Source organism: Equus asinus, chromosome 14, assembly GCF_041296235.1.
Source record: "Equus asinus isolate D_3611 breed Donkey chromosome 14, EquAss-T2T_v2, whole genome shotgun sequence".
NCBI lineage: Eukaryota > Metazoa > Chordata > Mammalia > Perissodactyla > Equidae > Equus > Equus asinus.
In genome coordinates, this window is record NC_091803.1 from 11,425,938 (window position 1) to 11,451,357 (window position 25,420).

General features: G+C 44.5%; 1 protein-coding gene and 1 long non-coding RNA gene across 2 annotated transcripts in view; both read right to left on the reverse strand.

The window, feature by feature from the left end:
• LOC123282501 (heparan sulfate glucosamine 3-O-sulfotransferase 4-like) overlaps nucleotides 1–25,420 on the reverse strand; it is a 135,256-nt gene that overhangs the window by 91,919 nt on the left and 17,917 nt on the right. The window contains 2 exon segments of the mRNA XM_070484274.1: nucleotides 11,365–11,452; nucleotides 11,641–11,890. Of these exon segments, the coding sequence (XP_070340375.1) occupies nucleotides 11,365–11,452; nucleotides 11,641–11,890 (338 nt within the window).
• Nucleotides 1–25,420, reverse strand: part of LOC123280073 (uncharacterized) — a 157,722-nt gene that overhangs the window by 57,154 nt on the left and 75,148 nt on the right. The gene's annotated exons all lie outside the window — the stretch shown is intronic.

Below are 25,420 nucleotides of genomic sequence, written 5' to 3' on the forward strand. Positions count from 1 at the left end.
CACAGGGCAAAGAAGGAGCTGCCCAGGTGGCTGAGTGCTCAGAGCCGAGGTGGTCGTTATGCCCTTGGAGGGGACGGGGGATCAGCAAACGGATTATCCATTCTGAAGTTCGGAGAAGTGAGAAAGCCCAGGCCCCTGGATGGTCTCAACCCTCCTGAGGACTCTGGCAGTGACAGCCACATGGAAAGAAGGACTCAAAGAGAAGCAGTCTTGGCCCAATGGCAACATAAGAGACAATGAGTTTGGGTGCCCTCAAAGAATCCTGACAATGGGTTAAATCTACAAGGCAACGGCTATCTGAGCACAGGTATTGACAGCAGATACAATCTGTTATGCAGAGACCGTGATTAATGTCTGTAACCAATTAGAAATAACTGAAAAGAGGATCAATGATATAATCACTACTGGTATCGGATTGGAATGATACAGTGACTAGAGCAAAGACATTGTTCAAATAAGTAAGAAAGAAGCAGGAAGTACCTGCTCTATTCAGAACTCCCTCTTCCTCCCTCACATTTAGGTTGGGGAGAACTGGAGGAAATGGGTAAAGGGGGTACCCAAGGAGGAAGGCGTCTCCACTATCCCACCTTGGGTACCAGAAGAATCTTTTTGTAACATACTGGAAAGCCTTCAATTACTCTAGGGGCTCAGGTCAGAGGCAGGGGAGAGAAAGTATGCAGGAACTCCATGCCCCTTGGAAGATAACATTGCCCTACAGGACAAAAGTTATCTTCCATTCAATGACCCAACCCGGGGGCATATATGTTAAACATTTATTGGGATCCTTCAACATTCCAGACACCAGAGGGGCTGGGAACTCAACAGTCAACAAGACAGGCTCAGTCCTTGACCTCCAGAGGTTTTGCTTCTCTAGCAGCTCCCAGCTGAGCAGACACCTGCACCAGACAGGCTCTACCGTAGTGTCCAGGAAGAAAGGCTGAGGAGTCTGAGAGTCCCTTACATTTGGCACCTGAAGAGAAGAAAAGGAAGGGACACAGGAATTCCACAACATGTGACCAGGATGTAATGGGTGGACATATTTTTTACTTTTATAGAGAGTATAAAAATAAATTATAAAGATGTTCCACATAATGTGTCATCAGAAAAATGCAAAGTAAAACAGCAGTAAGATAGCACTATGCAACTTCTAGAACGGCCAAAATCTGGAACACTGACAACACCAAATGTTGGCCATGGTTTGGAGCAACAGGAGCTCTCATTCATTGCTGGTGGGAATGCAAAATGCTACAGCTACTCTGGAAGGCAGTTTGGCAGTTTCTTACAAAACTAAATATACTCTTATCTGATCCAGCAACCATGCTTCTTGGCATGTACCCAAAGGAGTTGAAACTCACGTCCACATGAGAGCCTGCAGACGGATGTTTACGGCAGCTTTATTCACAACTGCCACAACTTGGAAGCAACCAAGATGTCGTTCAGTAGGTGAAGGGTAAATGAACTGTGTTTATTTCAGATGATGGAACGTCATTCAGGGCCGAAAAGAAATGAGCTACCAAGCCATGAGAAGACGTGGGGGAGCTTTAAACACACATTATCTGAGTGAGACGAGGCATTCTGAAAAGGCTACATGCTATGTAATTCCAACTACATCACATTCTTGAAAAGACAAGACTATGCAAACAGTAAACAGATCCGCGGTTTCCAGGGATGGGGAGTTGGGCGAGGATGAAGGGGGAGAGAACAGAGGGTTTTCAGAGCAGTGAACTCACTCTGCGTGGGACCATAACGGTGGATAGAAGTCATTATAAATTGTCCAAAACCACAGAACGGATGGTCCAAGACTGAACCCTAACATAAACCAGGGACTCTGGGTGATAATGACGTGTCGATGTAGATTCATCGATTGTAACAAAGGCACCGCTCTGGCGGGGGAGGTTGAAAATGGGGGAGGCTGTGCATGCGTCAGGGCAGAGGGTATACAGGAAATCTCTGTGCCTTCTGCTCAATTTTGCTGTGAAACTAATCTGGCTCTAAAAAAATAGTCTATTAAAAAGGGAGGCATAAAAATGGTAATAAACTATAAAGTGTAAAAAGGTGATAGAATAAACACGAATTAAAACAAAATTTAAAAGTACAAAAATAAACTTATTTTTATATAGTACCCACCTAACAAAGGAAAACCTTCCACTCTCCTCTTCAATTGCTTGATCTGCTGTTCCCTCATTCTAGTCTGTTCAAAACCAAACCAGCAAGGCTCATGTAGCAGTCATTCAACTAACAGACGACCTACTGTGTGCTCAGGCCCTGGGACTGTTCCTGGTCCGTGCAGATTTAAAATAATAATCTTTACGGAGCAGTTATTGTACACCAGACACTGCACCAAGTGCACATCATAGTAGGAGTTGGCATTTATCGAAGACCTACTGTGTGCAGTGTTCTGTTCTAAGCACTTCGCACATGTTAACTCATTTAATCCTCACAGCAATTCCATGGGATGTGTGCTATTATTATCCCCAGTTTATGGATTATAAAGGAAGGCACAGACAGTTTAAGTGAATTTTCTGAAAGTCGCTCAGCCAGGAGGTGGCAGAAAGAGATGCTCAAGCCTTGGTGGTCTGGCTCCAGAGCCTAAGATGTAACTGGACCTGGCTTAAAGCTAAGGAACAGGGGCAGGCTCTGTGGCTGAGTCGTTAAGTTCATGTGCTGCGCTGCGGCGGCCTAAGGTTCGGATCTTGGGCGCGGACATGGCACCACTCGTCAGGCTACGTTGAGGTGGCATCCCACACCCCACAACTAGAAGGACCTGCAACTAACATATACAACTGTGTACAGGGGGGGGTTGGGGAGATAAAGCAGAGAAAAACAAAAAAAAACAAAAGAAACAAAAATCACTGGCAAGGGTTGTTAGCCCAGGCGCCAATCCTAAAAAAAAAGGTAAGGAACATAAGGCTCGAGGGAGTTGAATAACTGGCCTGAGGTCACATAGCCTATAAGTGTTAGAGCTGAGATCTGAACCCAAGTTTTAAAAAGTCATACTAGAATAAGCTAGAGGGCTCACATTCCCCGATTTCAGATGTACTGCAAAGCTACAGTAATCAAAATAGTGTGATAACTGGAGTTAATTCAGTCTAATAGGGCCAGTAAGTACAGCTGCACAGGTTGAACAGTGCATAAATCTAGAGAGCACCATCCATATTGAGATCTATGTGAATAGTGTCCTGCTAGACTTGTGCAGTGCACAACCTGCTCAATCTTATATGACAGTCTTGAATCTATGGGAAACTGATTTTATTAAACTAAAAACACAAGTAACAGGTAATTAAAATAATACAGGAAACATATGGCTAGATCCCTGCCCTCAGCGTGTTCTTGATCTTACTAAATATATAAGACATACTCACAGGATGAGAGCTGAAGGGAGCTACTGTAACACATTTTGCTTGGATGCTTTCAATGAAGTAGAAAGTTTCACAGGCTTTTACCATCAGGTGCAGGAAAGATTTGCAGCTTCAAAACAGTTTTGCTCCTTTGCCATGCTATGCTGTTAGGTTTTTTTGTTTTTTTTTTTAACAGTGTTTTCAACTCCATTGTAATTCGTTATCTTTCCTCATCTTTCTGCACCAGCACCAGTGACATCTGTTTCACACCGGGAGCATTTTTACCAACAGAGCCGTTTCACCATGAGGATATGCTGTAGGTTTCCAGGGGCTGCATACGCTCTTCTTCCGCGGGAAGGTTTATGGTCAATATTGAATCTGAAGACCTGTCTTCGTCTTTGGGGCGAGATGAGAGCCGAGGAAGGGGTACAAATGGCTGTCGTACGAGTTATCTCTTTCACGTCCTGTCTAAACCTCCACTCTTGCCCTTGCTCTTGACTCCTCCTGCCACTGTCCTATTTTCATGCAGACTGACACCCTTCCTCAACTGCATAACGGTCACAGCTTTTCTATTTGTGGGTTTGCCCAGTCCCCTCACCTCCCACTGCAAAACCATCATCATCATCCGCGTTCCCACTGTCACCAGAGTGGTCTTACTCAATCGCTGATCAAACACCACCTATGTCACGCCTCTGCTTAAAATCCTTCCAGACTCCCTGAGGCCGGCAGTAAGTCTTATAGGTTCCAAAGTGTTTCAGGGCCAAACAGGCCACATGAAGGAAAGAGGCAGGCACGTGCGTGTGCATGTGCGTGTGTGTGTTTCTATAATGCCACCTAGGGTTGCATCCTTCCCACACTGACATACTTTGTTTGCATATTAAAGATGAAGGAATAGTCTTCACTTCTACAAAGAAATATGTTTTCTCTCTCACTTTCTTGAAACAGACAGACCTCTCAGTCTACCTTTTGTTTGCCTTCTTTTAATAGAGACGGAAGGAAAAGAAGTATTTTACTTTCCTCTTTACTCTAAGACAAACAACAACGCAAGTGGGATGACAAAGGAAAACTGATACTCAGCTGCAGTGTCAGGGGGAGAAACGGGGAGGGCAGGCCTAGGCCCCCGGGGAACAGACGCCCCAAAAGAAGAGGGCAGCCTTGACTGGACGGCCAGCCCACTGTCACCCTGCAGGAAGGTGGGTCCAGTGTTGCCAAATTTTTCCAAGACAAGCTGGAAATCTGGAATTTTGTGTGCGAGCTCTCCAAATTAAAAACTGAGAAATGGATTTACTTTTTAAAACCTTTGTTCAGTCCAGGCTGAACAACACAGACTTGCAAGCCCAATGTAACCTGTGGCTTCCATTTCCTGACCTCTGGCCTAGAATACAGAGGTCATCCTCCCCTCCCAGCACTGCCCGGTCTCACTCCATTCCCCCTTAGATGCCCTGCATGCATGCTTCGGGTTACCCTCCTCTGGGCCTTTGGCCATGCCATTTCCTCTTCCTCCTTTTCTACCTGGAAAAGCTCCTTCCCAAAACATGCCTCGAATGTCACCTCCTCAGTGAAGCCTTCCCTGACTCCCGACAGAGCTCATCACTGCCTCTCTCAGCAACTTTAGTACTCTCAACATTACATTTAAACCCACGTTTTACATTATTTGTATTAATTTCTGTCTCTCTTAATAGTATTTGAAATTCTTAAAGGCAAGAATCATGTCTTATTCATCTCTGGGGCTCCAATGTCAAGCAATGGGACTTAAGGAGCAGCCTTGCATGAATATTTGTTGGATGGATGGATGGATGGATGGATGGATAGTTTCTATATGGATATAGGAATGCATGAATATATGAATGCTAGGTGGATGGTTGGATGGATGGTTTTGCCATGCATAAACGGATGTATGATGGATGGATTATGGACACTGGATATATGGATGGACAGAAGCAGGGATGGGTGGACTGTGTGACTGGAGGTTCCTCACCAGGGCCTTAGGTATAGTTGCCAAGGATTGGTCCAGACACCCTGGCTTTACTTAAGTTCCTACACACAACAAGCTCATTCCTTTACCAGGGATTTTGAACTTGTTCTCTCCCCAGCTCTTTCTAAGACTAGCTCCTTCTCGTGATTCAGGCTTCAACTCAGGTGAAATATCCTTAGAAAAGCCTTTCTCAACCATCTCAATCATAAGAGTGACAATCAAGTCAGTAATGATTACATTACTGTGCTTGTTAGTAATTCTCACTGTCTGAAATTGCTTTGTCTAGATTTCTGTTTTCCTGTCGATTTTATGCATCCCACTCACCTCCACCTGAAAGCTTCATGAAGGCATTCCTATACACCCATTCCTACCATTGTGTCTGACACATTGCAGATGCTGAATAAATACGGAAAAATTTAATACATTGATTACTGCAGGAGGAAATATGTATTAAATGAATGAGTGGGAATTCACTTCTTTGGTGCTTTTATTGGCCTTTGACGCATCAAAAAAAAAAAAAAAAACACTGGGCATAAGGAATCTCTTGTCCTTATTAAGATTTCCTCTAGAAGCCTGGGGTTTAGAGCCAGACAGACCTGGGCTTGAGACTAGGACTTGTCATGCATCATCGCTAAGTGATCTTTGATAAAACACTTAACTTGCTAAGCCACAGTGTCCTCATCTGTCAAACAGAAATAATAAGAAGAGTGTAAACTCATAAAGTGCTTGTGAGGATTAAATAAGATCATCGTGCATGAAAAGCACAAAACACAAAGTCTGCCAGAAACTAAACACCCAAAGGAAATGCACCCTCACTGGGGAGCTGGGAGGCCATTCTGCCCATTGGCCACTTATGTTAGGAGACCTGGTCTGTGAAACAAAGATATCAGCACACCTGCCTCCTTCCCAAAGCACTTTACCTATCCAGGCTTTGCAGACCAGCAGCCCTGTGAAAGCCTGCGGAGCTGGACAGATGTCATGAGTGAAGTGTCATGAGGGAAGCATCACACACTGCACTTTCACTCAGCTCTGAAGAAGGAGTCAGGGTTTTGCCCCAGCAACAGAGCGGGGAGGAACCACTGGTCCACACCCAGTGCCAGTCTGATCAGAGGCAACCCATGCCAGGAGAGCACTGGTTTACAGACCGCCTTACCCTCGGCAGCGTCATTTTCCCCGGGGAACTTCTGCTGAGCACATTTCCCTTGGAGATCAGGCCGCCATATAACTGAATCTTCTGTGTGGGCCTAGCATATGTCAACATGGTATTTTGCTAAGAAAACTCATAAAGGGGATTGCCAGCTGCAATACAACACTCACTCTATAATACTGTCAGTCGAATTGTTTTCAGAAGCAAACAATTAAACAGTTTATGAGAAAAACTCTATCTGTAACTGTGGGGCCCCCGCACAGCTGCTTCCTAAGTCAGGCAGTTGGAGACGAGCTGGTGCAGATATTAAAGCACAGTAAGTATTTAGCGATATGGCACCTAAATGCATCACAGCAGACCTACTGGGGAAATAAACAACATTCAAGTGTATTTCTGGAGGACAAATACTCGGTACTTCATTTAATGTATGGTTTGCAGTTTAGTGGTTAATCTAAGACGATGAAGAGACAGCCCTGTTTCACATGGCTATTGAGGAAATGCAAAATTGATTGTGAGAATGATTGAGGACTTTTCAAAAGCCCAATTCCCAAACCAGCAGTGCCCTTTGTTGCTTTTTTTCCTCCTTCTTTTGAATTTGCCTATAATCCATTCAGACAAACCCTTTCAGCACGGTGATTTCCTCTCCTCATTATGACCTATGTGATTAACGACTAAACTTTCCCCTCATTCTTGCACAACTCTAAGATCTCATTTTTCATGTGCAGGATAGTCTCTCTTATCCGAGCACGCATGTCTGCACTCCCGAAAGCACCTCCATTTTATGTCTCCAGGTTATTAACGATAGCTTTCCATTGGCCCAGTCAGCCAGCATTGGCAGTTGTGAACTTGACTATCTAGAGTCAGCTGGGCAATGCTGGGGAAGAGCCCGACACCTTGATTTGATAATTAGTTGGCAGAATTAGTGACTGCGACCCCAAAAGTCTTCCATGAAATTCCTCTTTTTGCGACATATTTATTCAGAGAGTAAATGGAACTGGGAAGGCTCATCTTATCCAATCTCTACCTGTCTTCCCAAATCTGGTCTGAATCATTCTCTGGTTTGGAAGCTTTCAAACAGTCCCAGATTTAATCTTAGGATGAAAAAAGAAAAGAAAATGGAAGCCGTGGAGTAGATTTAAAACTTCTACTCACAGAAACACAGTGGGAAAGCCATTTTTTTTTTAACCATCTAATGCATAATGACTTTGAGACTTCCTTCCATCCATCTTCGGCTGAGATCACTGCCGACGGCAGCAGAACCAGCCCTTTCTCACTCTGCCTTCCAACAAACGGTCTAATCCTCATTGCCCACCAATACTACCACTGTGTGTGAGCCAAACAGCAGAGGAAAACAGGAAAGACAATTAGATTGAAATCTAGTCCTGCTTACTCCCCACCAGTCCTTTTTTCTTTTTTTCACCGAGATGCTCTTCAGTCTAGTAACAAACATGATTCCTGTTTAGCACAGTGTGAAGCAGGAATGTAATGCAGGTCTGTTAGCATTATTCAGTTACCTGATGACATTTCAAACTCCTGAAAGGGGACTCTAAACACAGATTACTAACAAAAACCCTGAGTGCTTTGTAATTATTCGTATGTCATTCCTACATAATCAATGTCACTCTGGCACTCACAGAGCTTAATTCCTTGGTTTGTGTAACATTCTCTGACATTCTGTGAGTCAAATTATAAGGATCCTCAGCTCAGTCTCTGCCACCTACTGCATTTTCCCAGTGATGACCACAATGAAAGAGCATTTCCATAATTGGAGAGTATGGAGGAAAACTGAATGAGGCCACACACATATACACGTGAGCACACAGACATGCACTCGCATCTGCACACACATTTTCAGGGGAAATATCTCTTCTGAAATGGACAAGAGGAGTTGTGCCAATAGGCCATTTCAAACTGGGCTTGGCCAGGACCTACACAGCGCCCCCTCCTGTAAGGTCATGAGTCCCAGCATGAGCAGACACTGGGGTTGTGCGGTTTTCAGCATCCCTCATCAATTCTTTACGTATCCATGAGTACATCAAGTGGCAGCTTTTTGGCTCCTCTTGGCAGCACTCCCAGCACACAATAGGGACTCCCTGCAAATTAACATTCCTTTCCTCCTGCCTGCCCTGTCCTCAAGTTTTCAAACACCACAACAATCTAAATGAAATAATGAGAGAGACTCATTCTAATGCTGTGGAGGGAACTGTTCTATTGCTAAGGCAGCAAAGAGAAGTAATTGAATCCACTGGAAAGAAGTAGAAGGGAAAAGGAGGGTGAAGTAACATGATGGAATAACGAAAACAGGAGAGGCTGATACTGTACTTGCGTGCACGCGCGCACACACATCCCCACATGGGGGCAGGGCGAGTGAGTGGGAACCTGAATATACACAGGAGAGGAATTGTGTAAGTGTGAATGCAAATAGCTTTCAAGATGGCAGTACCACCAAGGGCTGAGCTCATCAATACTCAGAAAGTTCCTCAAGCAGTTCACACTCTGAGCTTTTCAAGAGCTACAACGTATCGCATGGAGTGAGTAATGGCGGTCCATCCCGAGACACAAAGGTAGCATCCAGTCTCCACAGTAGCATGGTGGCCAAGAAACACAGCTCCAAGTCTCTGACGCTTCTTCCATGGAAAATGGACGTCTGTGTCCCCTTCCCTTGAACCTAGGCAGGCTCACCATGTTTGACCCCTAGTTTAGGAAGTGATGCTATGTGACTCCCAAGGCTAGGCCATTAAAGACCATGTGCCTTCTACCCTTGTCACTAGAACACTCACCCTTGGAGCCCTGAGCCGCAGTGTGACTACCCCGGGGTCACCATGCTGTGAGGAAGCCCAAGCCATACGGAGGGGCCACATGAGGCATTCTAATCAACCATCCCAGCTGAACCCGGCCTTCACATCATACCGGCCAGGCCCGAGAAACATGAATAAGAAGCAGCCAGAGGATTCCAGCACCCAGCCATTTGGGTTCTCCCACCTGAGGACCCCGAAGCTCTGGAGCAGAGACAAGCCAACGTTGCTGTGCCCGTCCTATTCCTTCTCCACAGAATACACGAGCCGAAGAAAACAGTGCTTGCTCTATGGTACAAAATTTTTTGAGTTTGTTACACCACAAAGGCAAACCAGAAAAGTATGTGTTTTTCCTGCTTCTTCAGGAAATGATCAATTTCTACATTACTAACTTTAATTTCAGCATCTGGAAAATGGGACTAAGATTAATAATATCTACCTCACAGAGGTCTTTGAAAAGCCACCAAAATATAATGACGATAATAATAATATAATAACAACAACCAACATCTATCTAGAGCTTCTTATGTTTCAGGATCCATTTTACATCTCTGACATAATTTAATTCTGTTAACAGGCTCATGAGGTAATACAGTTGTTATTATCCCTTTTAAAAGTGGGAAACTGAGGCAAAGAGAGAACAGGAGCTTGCCAAAATTCATGTGAGAGGCAGAAGATGAATTTGAAACCAAGGCAGTCTTGCTCCAGCTTTTTAACAACTCTAAAAATCTGCCTATAAACAGACAAGCATATGAGACAGTGCCTGACACACACTTAAGCTTAAGAATGTTTCATTGTTATTATTGTTGTTGTTGCTTCAGAATCTGACGATTAACAGACATAGACTTTGGGAATACCAAAATGGGTTTTTCCCACTTCTGCAGTTTCAGCATCTACAGGTGAACTTGGGAGTGGTTTGTCCGCTCTTCCTAACCCCCTCAGCTATCAGAAAATGGGAAGAATATTCATATTGTATATTTCATACGCCAAAAAGATTTCAATTTCATGCTGTACTGAATCTCAGAAATGCCCCCTTTTAATCCTGTTTTTATTCTAAACCAGTATAAAAAAAACTTTAATATTTCCTAATGGAGTGTACATATATTCATTCCTACCAATCTAGTGGCAATTTATGAGAAGTCAGGCAATAGCCAGTAAGATAAGCTTTGGTTCCAAAAGTTCAATCAGTTAACCTAGGACAGCAATCACTTCTCCAGAATGAATAATGATTTGGAAGAATATTTGGATGGAGATAAACCCTTTTTGCATAGAAAATTGCATTATCATGTGCAGTATCTCAGCTGGCTATGTAAGTTTACCAATAAGGACATTACTTCATGCATTTTTATCATGGAGCTTTTTGATTCTGAGATTTCCAGAAGATTCTGCATTGAGGGAGGAAGCTTTAATGTCTGTATAACGTGTGATGCTCTCTGAGCTGTAGATGTGAAGGTGGGAAGGCAGGAGCTGGGCTCCACAGCTTCCAAACAGCTGCCACCACACTTTCCCAGGGGTTCTTCATTCTGCTTAGCAAGGGGGGAAAGCTAGCAATGCACAGTGAGACTGAGTTCTTTAAAGAAATGGCATTGAAAATAACCATCATGTCAATTTCAGCTAATGGGGCACAGGGTGGGCTCATTTTAAAGTGAGGAGGAGTGGCATGCAACCATTAAGAAAGAAATGCTTATGCCATATGTGAGCATGCTCATCCAAGCACAGCCAGGAACCAGCGACTCTGGGGAGAGCTCAACACATCTCTCCCACAGACTTGGAGATGGAGCTCCCACCGACCAACTCCCAGACAACCATTAGGGAAGTATAATTATAAATTAAATTAGTGAGAAAGTAGCTGAGGGTTTTTTTCTACCGGCGCTTCAAAGACTTTTATTTGTGTGTGAGAGAGAGAGACAATTCCTGGATGCTACTAACTTCCCTTTCACAGGTGCAACTGCTAGAACGTTTCAGATGCACACACCTGCTTGCCAGCTGACATGTTATCTGAGCGTGCCCTTTCAAACTCACGAGGGAGCTAGCTAGGAAAAGCCTCTCTCTTCCCATCATTCCCAGTATTACTGAGCTGGCCCTAGCCAGATTCCAACTATAAATTACCTGTAATGCTGGTTCTCTGCAGAGGACGTATCCGTGCTCGAGCATCTGAAGGAGGCTGAAGGCTTCCACAAGAGTCTGTTAGTGCCCGCTGGAAGACAAGTGTAGCGGCTAAGAGTGCAGATATTGGTGTCAGGAAGACCCAGGCTTGAGTCCTGAATCTGCCACTCATCTCATCTCTCTATACCTCATTTCCCTCCTCTAAAAGAAAAGCCAAAATGACATCTGCCCGAGAAGAGCTGTGAGCATTAGATGAGGAAACGCAAAGACCATACCTACCCTTGTGCCAGTAAGGGTACTTGTTATTTTTTGGTTCTGAAGCATTGGTGCTCTGCCACCACAGGTTGAGAGGCCTGTCCCGCATCGAGACAAACCAAAAGTCTTGAGCTGTAGAAGGCAGCAACAGCTCAGGGATGCAACAGGTGCTGTCCACAACCCATGGTGCTGAAAATGAACCATGTCTCTGCCTTCGGAAATAGCACTCTCGGCTACGTGACCGTCATGTCCGCGGCCTCTACTGGCCAGAAAGCTATGGAAAGAGGAGTAATGCTAGTGTCAAGGCATGATGCAGAGAGTATTTTTCCACACCAGCCATCAATTTCTATCACTGTGTTCTGATTAACTGTGATGGTTAACATGAACTTTTGACTGACAGCTTGATCCCATCCTTGCTTGCTACACGACACATGCTCTGATCACTGGCAACTCTTCCTTCCTCCTCAGGTAACTTCTGTGCACTCATATCTCCATGTTTTTGTGCACAATGATTGCTTTATTCAAGATGCTCTAATCCCATTCTTTGCCTAGCAAATTTCCTTCAAGGTCCAGAAGACAACCTCCACAAGTCCTTCTCTGAATTTCCTCAGCCGCATTCCTTTGCTGCCCTATAGCACTTTTACATCATATTATAACAATTGTAACAACATTCTGTGTTCAAGTCACTTGAAAATACTTTTCCTCTGGCCAAACCAGATATTGTCAGAGGCACTGGGGATTCGATAATGAGCAAAGAATAGGCAGTGGCCTTAAGAAGCACACAGACTAATGGAATAGACATGCAGTAAGCTTAGAATCAAAAGGTAGGTCCATTGAACAATGTAGCCTATGTAATAAGCAACTCATGCATGATAAGAGGAATGAAGAAGTGACTTAATCAGAGGAAAATGCAGGGGAAAGGCTGTATGCAGTGGATAATTTATGTTTCAATATTTGCCAAACATAACATCTGACAAATTGTCCCATGATATTACAGAAACCAGATGAAGAAATTAAAACCAAATGAAACAATGGTTAAGACAAGTCGGAGCTTATTTTTATCAAAAATATGTAGATTAAGGGCTGGTCTGGTGGCATAGCAGTTAAGTTCATGTGCTCTGCTTCCGGTGACCCAGGGTTTGCTGGTTCAGATCCCAGGCGTGGACCTACGCACTGCTTATCAAGCCATGGTGTGGCAGGGGTCCCACATAAAAGAGAGGAAGATGGGCACAGATGTTAGCTCACGGCCAACGTTTCTCAGCAAAAAGAGGAGCGTTGGTGGTGGGTGTTTGCTCAGGGCTAACAGTCCTCAAAAAAAATGCAGATTAGTGAATCTCAAGTTTTAATGGTATACAAAAGACTACATATTATACGACTCTTTTTATATAAAATTCTACACAAGGCAAAAATAAACTGACATAAAGTGTATTTCTTGGGGCCACAGTGGCGGAGGGGACTGTAAGGGGCACAAAAGAACCTTCTTGGATGATGGACATGTGCTGGACATCTGGATGGTGCACTTGACTATACATTCATCTAAACTCATCAATGTCACACTTAAATTTTGTGCATTTTATTGAATGTAAATTATGCTTCGATAAAATCCATTTTAAAGGGAGTAATCAAATATTTAATGTGTATAAAAATATAGGACATGGCCCAGGATTCTGCATCCTCAAGAAGCATCTGTAGCAAATCGGATACAGATGGTCTGAGAACAAACATTTCAGAAATGCTGATGGACTGATCATCTACTCAGAGCCATACTCAGGAAGACCTCTAGCTGTGCAATGCATGAGCCAATGCCTGATCCTGTTCAAAATGTTATCACCAACACATGTGTGGCCAAGACTGACAATGCCCAACTCACCTTCGTCTTTAGTAACAGAACCCTTATTTTTATCTGGGTACATAGTTCCTCAGCCAAAAGACTGTATTTCCCAGCCTCTTTTGCAACTAGACATGGCCAGGTGATTAAATCCTGGTCAATGAGAAGCATTTTTCAAGATTTCAAGGAAAACTCCTTTAAAAGGAAGGAATGTGCCTTTCTTTGGCTCTTCTCTATTCCTTCAATTAGAATATGGATGCAATGGCTGGAATACCAGAAGCCATCTTGAACCCTGAGGCAACATATTAAAGATGGAAAAACACCTGCTAAAAGGAGCCTGAGTCCCTAATGGCATGGAGAAATTACGGACTACGTTAGACCAAGCCTAACTCTGGATTTCTTTTATTGAAAAGAAAAATAAACTTCTATCCTATTTTAAGCCACTGTTATTTGGAACGTTTCTGCTATATATACAGCAGTTGAACTTAATCCTAACTCATATCTGCAGCTTATCAATCGTGCACTTCACATCAAGTTGGTTGCTTATCCAGCGTGCTGGGTGGCAGAACCAAACTTCAGGCAAATGGCTAGACCCACTGAAAAATGCAACCATAAAAGACATTTTGTCAAAATCTCAACAAAGGAAAAAGTATGTCTCCTAGGGACAGAACTCAATATCGGTCAACTTTGTGATGTAGCTGACTTAAGAAAGGCAATTCAAAGTCAGATTACATTAATGGAGGTAGAGTATAAACAACAGAGAAGATGAGCCTTCTAATAGGCTTTGCAGACAATAGATAGAATATTGAATTCATTTCTGCACACTTCATTTGAAGAAGAATGCTGGCAAAACTGAAGGGATCCAGGATGGAACAGAGAGAGTGGGCAAGTGCGTAGAAAACGTCAACCAAAGAATTTAGACTACCTAACCTGAAGAAGGGAACACTGAGATGGGATGATACAGATGATGGGAAATATTCGCAAAGCCATCATGTTCTAGAACAATAAGACACTCTGCATAGCTACAGAAGAAGAAAGTGGAGCAGGATGTGAGAGTCAGAGGGAGTCAGTAGTACAAGAAGACCCATCAAACCAAAGAATGAGCTGTCTTACAGGATATCAACTTCCCTGATACACTGATTGATTAATCGATTTACACCTCATCTTGCTCCCAAAATAAACATCTAACATTTTTAAAGGGATTATGTGATAACACTATTCTGAGTGCTTTAGATGTATAATTCATTTGATTCACACAACACTCTTAAGTAGTTACTAATATTACCTCTATTTTTATGGATGAGCTAATTAGGACAGAAAGGTTAAATAACTTGCCCGAGGTCACACAGAGGAGAGGATGAGTGCAAAGTCAAGATTCAAAGACAAGAGTTCTGGCCCTCGGAGCCCATGCATTCACCACCAGAAAGCTACACTGTCTCTTTCACGCTGAAACATGCAAGCTTCCCATGATTGCCCCATTACTGGAGCAGATCTTAAGAGTTAACTGTCTGGAATGTTGAGCTGGCAACTGGGAACTGTGGACCTCTCTGGTACCTTCAATGACCTGGGGCTTTGGGGAAGCTCACTGGGATTCCGGTTTTGTGGAACAGTTGATATCCTGGGTTTGTGACATGTAAACTTTGATGTGACTGTAACACAACTGGAAGGTGGTTCAAGAGAAGCGTTAGATTTCAGAGGCACATCTTTGTCAGGAAGGTCAAGGCTAGAGATGAAGAATTCGAAACCACCCTTTGCATATGTGACAACTGAAGCCATGAAGCATTCCCATTTGAGAAGGTAGAAAGCAGAGACAAAGGAAGGCAGATGCTAAGGCTCAAACCATGAACCACACACTGTACACACAGAGAGCAGAAAGAGAACCCAGTGGCTGATAAACATGGAAACAGCATAATGCTACAGAAGATAGTACATGAGCCTTTCAAGAGGCTGAATGACTGAAAAGCATGACAGACCTCTGTTCCTTTTACTTGCCCAGGTTCCATTCCCCCTTATTCTTCTAACAGCACCCTACTTTCCTCTGGGAGCCACCCTGCTCTGTCATGTTTTCCTGGTGTGGTTGACCCTATTCCCCAGAACCCAAGGTTACCCACGTTTCAGACCTGGCCAATAAGCATAGCCTATTCTCCTGATCACCACGGTTGGCTTAGGGTGAACATAAGACCCAACTGGGTCCAATCCAAATCAACGCTGAAACTTTTTGTAGAATTATTAGGAAAGATGCTTCCTCTTTACCACCCAGGGTCCCTAAGCCAGTAAGATGAATGCATAGAGCTGCTGGAAACATCTTTGCCACTATGAGAGAAGTTGTCCGCAAATGAAGCAACATGAAGGAAAGAAGAGCCAAGGGACTGACTGGGGGGCAGGGGGAGCATCTGAACACTCAGACGCAGCTATTTGAATATTTACACAAACCTCCTGATTTTCCAGTTATGTAGGCAAATAAATTCTCCTTTTAGTTGGTTTCTGTCACTTGCCACTGAGAGTGATGGCCAATATATCACCACCATGCTTCAGAGACACCTCTATCAGAACACGCACTTCTTTATGTATCCACGCCTCTCTAGAACAACACAAATTCCTTGAGAGCAAGAAACGTGCTTCCCCCACATGGCAATACCTAGTACAGGGCCAGACACATTCACAGTAGAAACGAACCTCACTGAACGAAGCTGAATCAACGAAAGGAAATAATATAGGCAAGAGGACGTTAGAAGCTGCAGAGCATATTTTACTGTGATTTCACACAAAGATGATATAATAGCCTCTTTTGTTTTTAAAACTTGATTGAGTCTGAAGTTCACTCAAGGTCCTTGAGAAGAGCTCTTTATGACTGAGGACTTTATTTGGCTACATAGAGTCCTACCAATCTGGACCCATTGCTTTTTTTTCCTCTTCTTTCTCGAATGCATCGTTTAAGGAAATGCAGTGCAAGTACTTAAAATCAAATCTTGGCAAGGTAAACGCTTTCCTTAACATAGAAATAAAACAAAACAAAACAAAAAAGAGTGAGGAGTACATCATTTAAAGTAATAAAAAAAAACAATTTATGATCCATCTCTGATGTTAAAATGCAAAATGGAACGGAAAAATGTCTGTGTATAATGAATTTTGCAACATTTGCTAAAGTCCTGCATGGGAAGGAAAGAAGACAAATGATTCAAAAATAGAAATCTCTTCAATTCAAACACTTTTTGCAAAAGTAAAGTGTGCACACACACAAACCGTATAGTATAATCAAAAATGCAATAGTGACAGATTCGAGACAGAAACTAAAAATCTAGTAATAAGAAACTCTCACCATATCTTTCAACTATATTTACTCATACATTCTTTCTTTCCATGGATCTTGGTAAACAGAGCGATTAAAAAGTAAATAATGGTGGGAGGGGGAAACCCCATCCACTATAGCAATTAAGAATGTAGGTTTGGAAGGGCAGGGAATATGTGAGTCCCTGGCTCTGCCACTGTGTGACCTTGAGCAAGTCATTCCCCCTCTCTGAGCCTCAGTTTCCTCATCTACATAAGGGGTAACATAGTAGTGTCCTCATAGCTTGCTGGGATGGAGGGAGAAAATGGCATGGAAAGTGCTTACCACAAAGGAGTGATCATTGTTTAACCATCCTTTCATTTTGCATGGTTTGAATCAGCCACCACAAAATCACTAAGACTCTTCTACATGAAAGGAGCCACAACCAGAATACCTGGTTGCTAATCATGGCTCTGCTTCTAACTACTTGTCCCACCTTGAACAAGTTCATTCACCGTCCGTCAAAGGAGTCACCTGGAACCTAAGGCTCATTCCATCTTTGAGGCTCATTCCATCTAAGAGACTGGACCTGTTCAGAGCAGGCAAATATTTATATTAAGGGAACAGACGGAAACGTGTCCTTTGCTTAGAGTGAGCCCTGAGCACTGGCTAAACAGCCTCTCCTGAGTCTCATCTCTATCTTTCCGGAGGAAGCCTTGAAGAGATACCATTACTTTAATCACTTCAACTACAGAAAGATGCCAAAGCTGGAATACATTGTTCCCCTGTAATCTAAAGGTCTGTGAACCTGCACTGGGATTCTCAAAGAAAGCTTAAGTGGAAAGGACATCTCTCAATAACCAACATCATAATCTCCCCCATGTATTGCCATCCCAAATAGACAGGCATGTCCAGAGAGTCTTGCTTCTTTTCAGGAAACATTCAGCTTAAGACATCACCCAGCCAATTCACTTTGACAATGATGAGCAATGTCAACAGTTCCTTGGAAAACAAGAACAGGAATCGCAGTCACTATGACAGCCAACTATTGGTGAGTCTTTTGAGTGGCTTGCTCCGTGTTTTTTTTAAGCATGTCACTCACTAAAGAGGAGACAGGGAAAGTGGGCAGATGCAAATAGCTGCTGTCTAATTGGAGGCTTCAGATAACTAGCAGACAATTCTAAGTCTTCATTTGTTCATTCATTTATTCAATAAATATTTATCAAGTGCAAGGTTCTTTCCTGGATGCTGAGGATACAGCAGTAGACAAAACAGGCAAGATCCTTGCTCTCTGGTAGTATATGCACTAGTGGAAGGACACAAACAAACGATAATGAAGTAAGCAGATAAACAAGGTGACTTCAGGCAGTGGCAAGTGTACAACAGTAATAAACGAAGTGGCATGATAGAAAGAGACCAGGGCTGCAGGAAGCAGGGATGCAGCCTGTGGATGCAGGCTGTGCTCTGAACACTTCCAGAGGAGACCATTCATGCTGTGAGTGAGTGACAAGGGGGAGAGAGCCAGGCAAAGCTAAGGGCAAGAGCCACGGAGGTGCAGGTTTTCTTGAAGGGGGTGCTATTGGCGTATGGAGTGGGGTTTTTTTCTTATGTGGGTCTGTGCTGAGCGTTGCAGGACATTCGGTATCTCTTGACCCCACCCACCTATCTCTATGGAAGGTCCCCTCTGTAGTCACTGGGGCAGCTGAAAATGCTCCCACTCACTTCCCAAGAGGAAGGGCCACAACTGCCCCTGTTGAGAACCACTGATGAAGGAGAGAACAAAGACAATGACCCTGAGTTAGAACGGAGCGTGGGCTTTTCAATTAACAGAGAGAGACAGCCAGTGTGTCTGGCACACAATGAGTGATGGGGAAAGAGGGAGAGCTGAGTTGACAGTCATAAAGGCTTAGCTGTTGTACACTGACTTTGCATGCTGCCCGCCGGGAAGACTTTCTGGAGGAGACACAATGAGCAGAGGACAGAAGGCACAGTTACCCACACACTTTCTGCACATATCAGGAAAGGGCATACAATTCAGTGAGCAATATAAGGTGTGCTGCCCTGGTGCTGCTATTAGTAAAGATGGGAGAGCAGAGAAAAGTGAGCAAGATACCATATTTCATCAATCTCCAATGGATATTTTTATTCACATTTCAACCTGTCTGAAATAAAAATGTGTCTCATGGTCATCATGACATATTATTACTGCCTGGGCCTGTGCACCAAAACCAGTAACAGCCTGGAAGAAAATCCCGGGGACCATAATGAGCACTCTGCAAAAAATGCTGCAAGAGGAATGGCCTTGATGGAACTATGAACAGTACTATGAAGAGCATGCCAGGGAAGGACACTGCAACCTGGGGGTGACTTAGAGAGTCGAACGCCAAGAAGGAAATTTGAGGAATACATGAACCAACTAATAATTGCATTTACTTTTTCCAATACATGAATCACAAGAGTGATAGAAGATAATGTCCAAGCATAGCAAGGCTCTTCCAATAAATGCAAAATGTGAAAATTCTAAATGCAAAATGATTGTTATGGTTTAATTGGCAATGCTTTATTCCTAGTGATCACACAAACAAGAGTGCTCTGTCTAGATTCAAGGCAATCTGAGAACACTTACTGAGTATCCAGTGAGTGCTAGGAATCTCACATGTGCAGTACAGCAAGTAATCTCACAGCAACATCCTCAAAATTCATATGATGAATTCTACCTCATACATGTTAATAAGCGACTTCACATAGCACAGTTTCTTTTCTCCCTTCAAATGAATCATACGCAACATTTAAAGAGCCAAGGTCATTCTGTAAGGACATTATGACCAAGAGTGGTCACATCCTCAACGACATGCTCTTCTAACACTGTTCTGGACCACCGCTCCAGTTAGCTCCCTTACTATGCCTTTGCGATGGTTAATTTTAGGGGTCAACTCGACTGGGCTAAGGGATGCCCAGATAGCTGGTACAACAGTGCTGGGTGTGTCTGTGATGGTGTTTCCAGAAGAGAGGAGCATTTGAATCAGTAGAGTGAGTAGAGAAGATCTGCCCTCACCAGTGTGGGTGGGCGTCATCCAATCCGTTGAAGGCTTGAATAGAACAAAAAGATGGAGGAAGGGCAAATTTACTCTCTCTGCTTGAGCTGGGACATCCATCTTCTCCTGCCCTCGGACCGCAGCACTCCCGGTTCTTGGGCCTTCAAGCTCAGAATGAACTATGCCATCAGCTTTCCTGGTTCTCCAGCTTGCAGATGGCAGCCTGTGGGACTTCCTGGCCTCCATAATCACATGAGCCAATTCCTTATAATCAGTCACTAGCTTTCTCTCTCTGTCTCCTATTGTTTCTGTTTCTCTGGAGAACCGTGACCATGACAGCCTTGGAAAATATCTTTTGACTTCTGCTCAGACACCATGTGGAGGCCTATCTGGAGACAACTCCGAGGCACAAAGGGATGAAAGCCTAGACTAGGAGAGATGGAGGGGCCTTTGTGAGAAGCACTGCGAAGTTGAACTTAGTGACTAAGGAAATTAAACTGGTCCAAGATCTTAGGCAGAGACTTTGACCCATCAGAGCCTCTCTGCCTAACTTTTATTCTTCCATCTTGTAGTAATTAGTACCCCAGTTTTCCTTTGGGGACATCCCTCCCTCTTCTTAGTCTGTGTTGTTTGGGGCAGGCCGCCTTCACGCTAGCTCCAGGGGCGGCAGGAGACCCAGGTCTGTGGGATGCAGCCCAACTGGGGCCAATGAGAATCAGTCTTGGAACGTCCACTGAGTCTACTGGGAAAGAAGCGTTCCCTTTCCTCTGCTGTGAGCAGGCCATTGCGAAGTAAGCCTGGAACTATTGGCAGCCACACGTAAGGGACACCTGCCTGAGAATGAAGCCAACAGAGAGCACAGCAAAGAACTGGAGAGAGATGGAACACTGATGGTTTTGAGGCTCTGGGTGCAGCTTGGCCTTAAACCTCTGGACAATGTTGGTTTTTCACTTAGTTGAGGAAATAAATTCCTTTCTGGGTAAAGGGGATGTCACTTGCAACAGACAGAGTCCTGACTTAATCTAAACACTATAGACTACTATGTCCTATAATGCTGATGGCCTAAATGTTGGGGCAGGTGGAGCATGCTGGCTTTTTACCTAGGCTTGGAATGAGACTTCTTCTGCAAGAGCTCAAGGGGCTGGTGGCCAAGTTCTTCAGTGCACGGACATCGGGAGTGCACTCATTGCAATACTCTGCTGAGGGTTTTCTAAACCAACGGCTCGTTCAGAATCCGCAAAGCACACTGCATTGTAGACAGGCTCTTGGTAGGGTCAGCCCTCCATAGCCTGGCGTGGGTGTCCCAGTGGCAATGATGTAAGACGCGCAAGAAAATTCCACTGGGCCAAAGTAGCCATTGGCCCCCTCACCCGCCCATAACAAAGCCTGAAATCCCCACCATCAGGTGACCCCTTCAGCTTCTAGCACTCTCTCTCTCTCTCTCTCAAAGACTTCTGTTGGTATACATCTGTGTCACACAGGAAAGGCCACCTCAACTCACTACCTCACCTGTCCTGATCACGCAGGTCTGCTCGTGACACTCGCTGCGGCCTCCTAGGGAAACCAGAAAGGCCTGGGATGGTTCGCTCGCTTCTGGCCGAGTGCTCCACCATACTGTAAATTCCTTCAGAGGGCAGAGTTATGTCTTTCCTGGGCCCCGCCGTACCCTGGTACCTCATACAGTGCCGGGAACAGAAGCACACAATCCGCATGTGTTGAGTAAATGGTTGTATGGCAAGCAGCCCTGGGCTTGGGAGTTAGGGGCCTGGTTTCCAGTCCTCGCTCTCCCCCAAGCCTACATGCTCACAGTCATGCTGTGCCCCTCTGAGGGCCTGGGTCCTCATTCCAACAAATGAGGAGGTAGGCCTCTGAGACCTGGCTGGGAATCCTGCACAGATGGGTTTCTTTGGCCTATCCTCTGATTTTATACATTTGTAACAATCTAAAAAACGGGGAGGGGGCCACTTCCAGGGCACAGTGATTAAAGTTCCACACAGTCCACTTCAGTGGCCCAGGTTCACAGGTTTGGATCCTGGGCACAGACCTACACCAATCATCAGCCATGCCGAGGCAGCGAATCACATACAAAATTGAGGAGGACTGGCACAGCTGGTAGCTCAGGGCTAATCTTCTGCACCAAAAAAAAAAAAAAAAAAAAGACCTGGGAGATTTCATAGAAAAATTCATATCTCTGGTTTCTCTTGCAAGACATAAGCTCTGACAACACTGAGACCACAGTGCAAAGGGCAGCAATGGGCTAGAAAGGAATCAGGGCTGTGGCTTTGGGTGAGGCCCCAAATCTCCCAGCAGCCACAGTCCCATCGTAGTCCTGCACCAGCACCATACGTCGGCTGCCATTTATGATTACATGGCCCTATGTCTTTTCTTTTAGTAAATAAACATCTATAAAGACATACCAAGAGAGCCACGGTTTAAAAAATTTTGAGAGAGAGCACATTTCTTTGTAGGAGTGAACTTAATCTTCACACACTTAATAATACCATCTACCATCCATGTAGCATTTATTATACATGCCAGCTATCATTCTAAGCACAGTACATTTGTTTAACCCATTCAATCTTCAGAGTAACCCTATGAGATATGTACTATGAGTATCTAGATTTCAAAAAAGAGGAAACTGAGGCACAGAAAGGTTAAGTAATTTGTCCAAGGTCACACAGCCAGTAAGCAGCCAAGCTAGGATTAGAACTTAGGCAACCTGCAAGAACCCATTACACACCACTGCCCAGTGCTTCTGAGCTCAAAGAGCCCAGCCTAACTCACACGCAGACTGCTGCCCTCACCTGTTCACTACACAGGTGACTCCCCTGTCACCCTGCACCAAGATGCTTGATGAGGAGACTATCCAACAAGTCCAGTTATCTGAACCCAGGTTCAGGATGGAGAGAGTCAAGATTACTCAGTTAAATAATAACCAAAGAGGGGCCAGCCCAGTGGCACAGAGGTTAAGTTCGCACATTCTGCTTCGGCAGCCTGGGGCTCACCAGCTCGGATCCCAGGCACAGACCTACACACCGTTTGCCAGGCCCTGCGGTGGCAGGCATCCCACATATAAAGTAGAGGAAGGCGGACACGGATGTTAGCTCAGCGCCAATCTTCCTCAGCAAAAAGAGGAGGCTTGGTGGCAGATGTTTGCTCGGGGCTAATCTTCCTCAAAAATAAGAAGAAGAATAACCAAAGATAAAAAAAGTGTATCTCACATCACCATTTTTTTTTTTAATAATAAGATGCAGTGCTTCCATCTTGATAAACTCTAAAAAACGTCATCCACTGTCTCCATTTCCCCATATCCTAGAGGAAGAGGAAGCCGAGGTAGAAGGTTCTAGAAATTCCCTACATGGGATGGATCTCAGAGACCATCTATTGGGAAGGCACCTTTCACCCATAAATTTACAAGGTAGGTGTGGTGATCCATGGCTGCATCAGAATGTATTACTTTTATTATTACTACGAATGTTGCCAACAATAACGCTGCCATTGTATGGCTGTTTACCGTGTGCTAACCACCTTGCTAACAGCCTTACATGCTCTATCCTCCTAATCAGCATCACTATGCCAGGAAGTAGCTACTATTGCTACCCTCGTGTCACTGATGAGAAAACGGAAAGCCTGAGAGGGTAGATGACAGGCCCAAGGTCTCACAGCTAGAAAGGAGCAGGAGCAAGACCAACAATTAAAACACACGGCTTCTGATAACCCAGCTACACTGCCTCCCTCCAGAAATCTAACTGATCCCACTCAAGCAGGGGGGTGCCTTTGAGGTTTTGTTGTTGTTATTGTTAGATCGGTTGAGACTGCACAAGACTATTGGCAAAGCGATTTCTTGAGGCTTCTTCAGGGTGTCAAGAGCTCCATGGGATCACCCAGGTTCTGACCATCCTTTGTGACACCCAGAATGTCAGCTGAAGGTCAATGGGTGTCACTGTGAAAAGCTAGAAAAGGAAACACCTGTTGCTCTCCGGGGCTTGTTAGCATGAAAATAATCATGCATTTCCTATGGTTTGGTGGCAGAGTTACAAGGGTCAGCCTAAGAAATGGCATATCAATGTGGCTCATCAAATGAGTCGGTCGGGATGAGAATATCAATTGATTTGAGCAGACATGTGTCGAAAGGACTCATACAATGTAAAAAGGTAGCCGAAGTAAAGCGCCTCCAAAAAGCGCGGCCCACTTGGCAATTTTTCCTGATGCTCACCTGGTCCCCAGGGTTTGGGAGGGCAGGGAGAGGAGTGAGAGGAAGACCAAAGGAGGGGGGAAACTACAATATTTGTTTGAAAGACATAAGTTTGAAAAACAGAAAGCCTGATCCAGTTGCTGTGACTGAAATGTTCCCTGGATTCCAAGAGAAGGCAGGCCATCTCTAGTCACATCGCTTAAGGATTCTGTGACCTTTCTCTATCCCAATCTTGGATCAGGAGAGGCCGATTGGAAGTGCAGCAAAATGATTACACTCCCTGCTCCTTTGAAACATTATGAAAAGGTTTCTCCCTCCAAAGTAGGTCCTAAAAACATTGTTTACTCACTGTGGGACGGCCAAGAGAGAAGAGTAAATCTTCTATTAGTCCCAAGGAAGTTCTCAGATTTGCATATAATACAAGGAAGCATCTTTACGTTCCCAGCAGCTTGGACTTGCCTGACCTCGAGTCGTGTTGAGATGGCAGCACACGTTAAAGGGTCTGCTCAGCAGGCGTGGGGTGCCCAAACCCTGCACATTCCAAAGAAAGGACTGGCCCTTGACCATGTGCTGGAAGATAACCTCTGAGCCCTTGGAATATGCTGCCTGATAAGAGTGTCTCTGTATACTGGGACACTGGACCGCACCAAATAGTTTATGCAAACAATGTGTTTGACAATGAGAAGCTGTTTCTGTTTTCCTGGGACCCTGGGCCAGCCCATATCAGCTTGACCTCTGGAGGGTGGAGGACCTGGAGTCCGAGTGGCTAAGGTCAGTCATGTGGGCACTCCAGGCCTACACAAGTGACCTTCAACACAATTCCTGGACTCCAAGCCTCAGAGAGCTTCCCTGATTGGCAACACTCAGCACGTTTGTCACACACCACTGCTGGGAGAATTAGCACTGTCTGTGCCAGTCCACTGGGATGGCACAACTGGAAGCTCAGGTCTGGTTTCTCCTGGCCTCTGGCCAGCGTGTCCTTTTCCTTTGCTGATTTTAGTGTGTATCCTTTCACTGTAATAAACCATAACTATAACAGCCTTTCTGAGTTCTGTGAGTCCTTCTAGTGAATTATTGAACCTGAAGCTGGTTTTGGAGGCCCCATCCTGAGAGGAATGGAGGAGGGGAAAGGGAGGGAGGGAGGGATGAAGGGGGAACAGGAAGAAGGAAAGAGGAAGAGAGGGAAAGGAAAGAATAGGAATAAAATGAAACAAGAAGCAAAGAACCCAAGAAAGTGTTCTAGTGTCAAATTTCTCACTGTTTGAGCTCAAAGTAACAAGAGGAAAGAAAACACCATGTATGCAAGAGCCTTGAAAAACACTGAAAATAGATAACTATTAGAGGCTGCCTGTGCAACACACAGGGCATAATTTTAGACTTCTCCACGCTGTCCTCGAGATTGCTTTGTCTAACCGTTTCCCCAGTGCAACAACTAACCTCCACCTTTGAGAAATAATAGCTATTCCCTTCTGATGAAA